Source organism: Lates calcarifer, unplaced genomic scaffold (assembly GCF_001640805.2).
Source record: "Lates calcarifer isolate ASB-BC8 unplaced genomic scaffold, TLL_Latcal_v3 _unitig_355_quiver_1405, whole genome shotgun sequence".
In the NCBI taxonomy this organism is placed as follows: domain Eukaryota; kingdom Metazoa; phylum Chordata; class Actinopteri; family Centropomidae; genus Lates; species Lates calcarifer.
In genome coordinates, this window is record NW_026116493.1 from 4,713 (window position 1) to 8,211 (window position 3,499).

At 36.7% G+C, this 3,499-nt stretch overlaps 1 protein-coding gene across 2 annotated transcripts; it reads right to left on the minus strand.

The window, feature by feature from the left end:
- Positions 1–552: 552 nt before the first annotated feature.
- LOC108894472 (signal-regulatory protein beta-2-like) lies at positions 553–2,453 on the minus strand. 2 transcript variants are annotated; one of them, XM_051068220.1, is made up of 6 exons: positions 2,347–2,453; positions 1,893–2,222; positions 1,386–1,715; positions 1,037–1,156; positions 848–909; positions 553–755 (listed from the first exon to the last, which is right to left on the minus strand). In XM_051068220.1, exons 1-6 carry the CDS (start codon positions 2,372–2,374, stop codon positions 636–638), a joined length of 990 nt encoding a protein of 329 aa, XP_050924177.1. In that variant the 5' UTR covers positions 2,375–2,453; the 3' UTR covers positions 553–635. The 2 variants fall into 2 exon arrangements, with proteins under 2 accessions (XP_050924177.1, XP_018548653.1); XM_018693137.2 differs by having other exon boundaries at positions 555–755; positions 2,343–2,432.
- Positions 2,454–3,499: the final 1,046 nt, after the last annotated feature.

A 3,499-nucleotide genomic window follows, 5' to 3' on the forward strand; every position in this document is an offset into this window, starting at 1 on the left:
ATTCTTGCCCTATCCCCAACCAATCATCACTTCCCTTGCCTAAACCTACTCAACCTATGCAACAAAGGCAACAAGTACTAGTTAATCAGAAGCACAGGAGGTCGGGTCATGCCTTTGCGTAACTAGTAAAAAAAAATGACTTTCAGCACACTACTGAACACTACACAACAGAAGGGATTTAGAAGTAGGTATATGCAATGTCAACTGGAAAATAAGCAGATGAACACAGTATACCTGTGTATACTTTGCACTACACCACTGGTACTGAGGCCTTATTGATCATGAAACAGAAACTACCAGCAAAATCATTCTGGGGCTGGATCATAGGAGCCACATATCTCTTAAGTCTTCCTCAAAACTACATTTATTATTGTTTTTCTTTACAAACAACATCCTCAGACATGATAGATTAAAATAAATTAATATTTTGGACTAAGATAATAAGCTTAGATGTAATTGTTTGAATGTAAAGATAGAACATAAAGAGCACATCTGTGTGCTATGATTTTATCTTTTATCATGAAACAGCTTGTTCTCAATAAAGTTAAAGGAACACACAACATTTATTTAATTATAACTGTCAGACGTCAGTTTTATTAATTAACCCACAGTTTTTCATAGACATATGTTCACATTCAGCATTTAACATGAGAGTACACACTTTCTTCAGTCCACTCTTTCTTCATCCTTCCTCTGTTGACTTTCCCTCTTGAAAAATGTACCACGGCATAGTTCTGATCATATTCACCATTAGTCTGTGCAATAAATGAAACACTCATTATTTAATCATGTTGGTATCATACAAATGAAATAAAAACAAATAATGTGATTTGGTATCTGTACTTACAATATCAAGTACTGGTTGGCTCGAGTTGGAATGTTCTCTTTGTAAAGAGGCACTTTCTTTTCCTAATGATGAATGAAAACGGGAATATTATGTATTTAATCTGACTTTTCAATAACAATCCTCAGTTGATTCAACAGGTTTGGGTTTAAAAATGTTTTCTTGGTATGATGTTCCACTTCCTACACTTACCTTTAAATTTTACACACACTGGAGTTCGGCAACAGATGAAAACAACATTTCCAATCACAGAAATGACCAAGCAGACTATTACTATCATCAGTGCAGTAAATTCAGAACTTCCTGTTTGCTCTAGAAAACAAAGGGAAATAGACGTATCAATGCTTCTGAAACAGAAGGAGACTTATCAGTCATTATGGTTTTTTTTGTTTGTTTGTTTATTTTTTGATGTTGATGTATTTCACCTCCAGTATCAGACAGAAGCAGTTTTGTTCCATCTCTTGATACTTGATACTTATTAACATTTATGTATTTAAATCAGGCTAAATGACTCATTTATGATTCAACTGTAAATACATACTTGTCTCCACTTTAGTTCCTTTACCAAACAGGATCTCTCCACATGTGGCCACAGCACAGTAATAAGTCCCAGAATCAGAGGAGCTGACATTCTTAGAGAAGCGATAAACACAGCTCTTCAGAGAGTCAGATCTTTTCTCACAATCATTTCCATCAGTGTAGATGATGTTAGGATGAGATTTATCTGATCCAGCTCTGAACCAGTACACACTGTGATCTCCTGAACACGTCTTGTTCTCAGATTCAGAGAGGACTGAACACTGGACAGTCACTGGATCAGATGCTGTTGGACTCTTAACAACAGTATAGTTTGAGGTCCTTCGAGAGTTTCCTATAAACACAAAACTGTGAAATCAAGGGGTTTCCCAAGCATATTTTGAAAGCCTGAGAAGAATTTTCATATATCTTAGATGTGACCTTAATTAATTAGACCTTCAAAAATCATCTTAAATCTTACATCTGAAGATGAAGCATTATAAAACTTTAGAAAAGTAGATCACGTTATTACCTTTTATTAACAAATATGTCCCTCTCCACAGAGGATGACTAATCCACTCCATGATTTCACAGTGATACATTCCCTCATCTTCTTGAATCGTCCTCACAATGGTCAGGTTGACAAAACTCTTATCATTTGTTACCTCTAATCTGGATTCCAAAAACTCTGGTGAATAATCAGGTTTTGAAGTTTTCCGCAGTGTTGCAATTATTTTCGGAGTATTCCCAGCACTTTGCTTATACCAGTGAATTTGTCTGCCGCTGATCTCAACATTAGGCAGAGGACATGTGAAGGTCACAGATTCACCAGGTTGAACTGTGATCACTGGAACCAGCGAGTCTGAATTAAATGAAACAAATGTAGAAAATTTACCTTGTAAAAACACAACATATATAACTTCCTCACATCTAGTTGACATGAAAATTCTTAGCTGAAGACACTGAATCAGATAGTACTTACATACTTGATGAAGAACAAGCAATGTTACCCATAACAGGATCATCTTGACATTGTCTCTTGCCAGGAACCTCACTGGTACTTCAGTGGGTAAAAGAGGGGATGTGACGTGACCACAATACTATATGTAACACTGACAAATGCGTCTGATTGGTTATAACAGAATAGATTTAACAATACACTTCCTGTCACATTGGTCTCATCCTCGTCTTTGTGAAGCATTTGACCTCCTTTTGTCCATTCACTCACTCGCTTCAATTACGCCTTTTTTTCCGGCATTTTGGGGGCATTTTTTCTTGAAAAAGTTGTGAAACTGTATAAACAGTATTGACAGCAAATTCAGTGATAGTGATTGTAAATTAGAGAATCAACAGTCCAAAATGAAGTCTAAATGAAGTACACAACCCCTAAACATACACAGAGACCACAAGAGGTGGAGGTGATATACCACATCATATCTGTTTGTTTGGTAGGTAAACTGATGCTGGTCCAGTATGGCAGGGATGGTGTGTTTGTTGTGAGCCAAAATCCATAGTCCATAGTGATCCTGTGGCAGTCTATCCATTTCCCTAATAAGTCGAAACACGCAAAGGACATGTAAAAGTCCTCTGTGAGGGGTTGCTTCTTATAGTCCAAAATTTTTCAAATCTGTGATGGCCTGAATGTCTCAACACATGCATCTGGGATCATCATTGTTAAAAATGTCCTTGATGCTGAGTTTGTAGTTGTTTTTAGCTGCTATAATGCCTTGTTTAACATCCAGCCTGTAAATATTTTCTCTGAGATACATGGTGTGATGCATTTTATATATATATTGCACAAAGACAAACAATATCTCTGAGAAACCTAAGTGTGTCCAAAAGAAAAGTCAAGAATGAAATATGAACAGTTTGGACATTGGCTACCAAAGATGAAAGAAAGGTCATATGTTTCACAGAGACCAGGATGAGACCAATGTGACAGGAAGTCTACTGTTGAATCTATGCGGTGATAACCAACCAGATGCAATTGAAAGTGTTACATATAGTATTGTGGTCATGTCACATCACCTCCTTCACTCACTGAAATGCCAATGTCAAGATGATATTTTTAGAACGCTGTGTGTTCTGAAAGGTGCACATTGTTTAGTCCACTCCTGCGGTAGGTTGGCCAAAAATAGT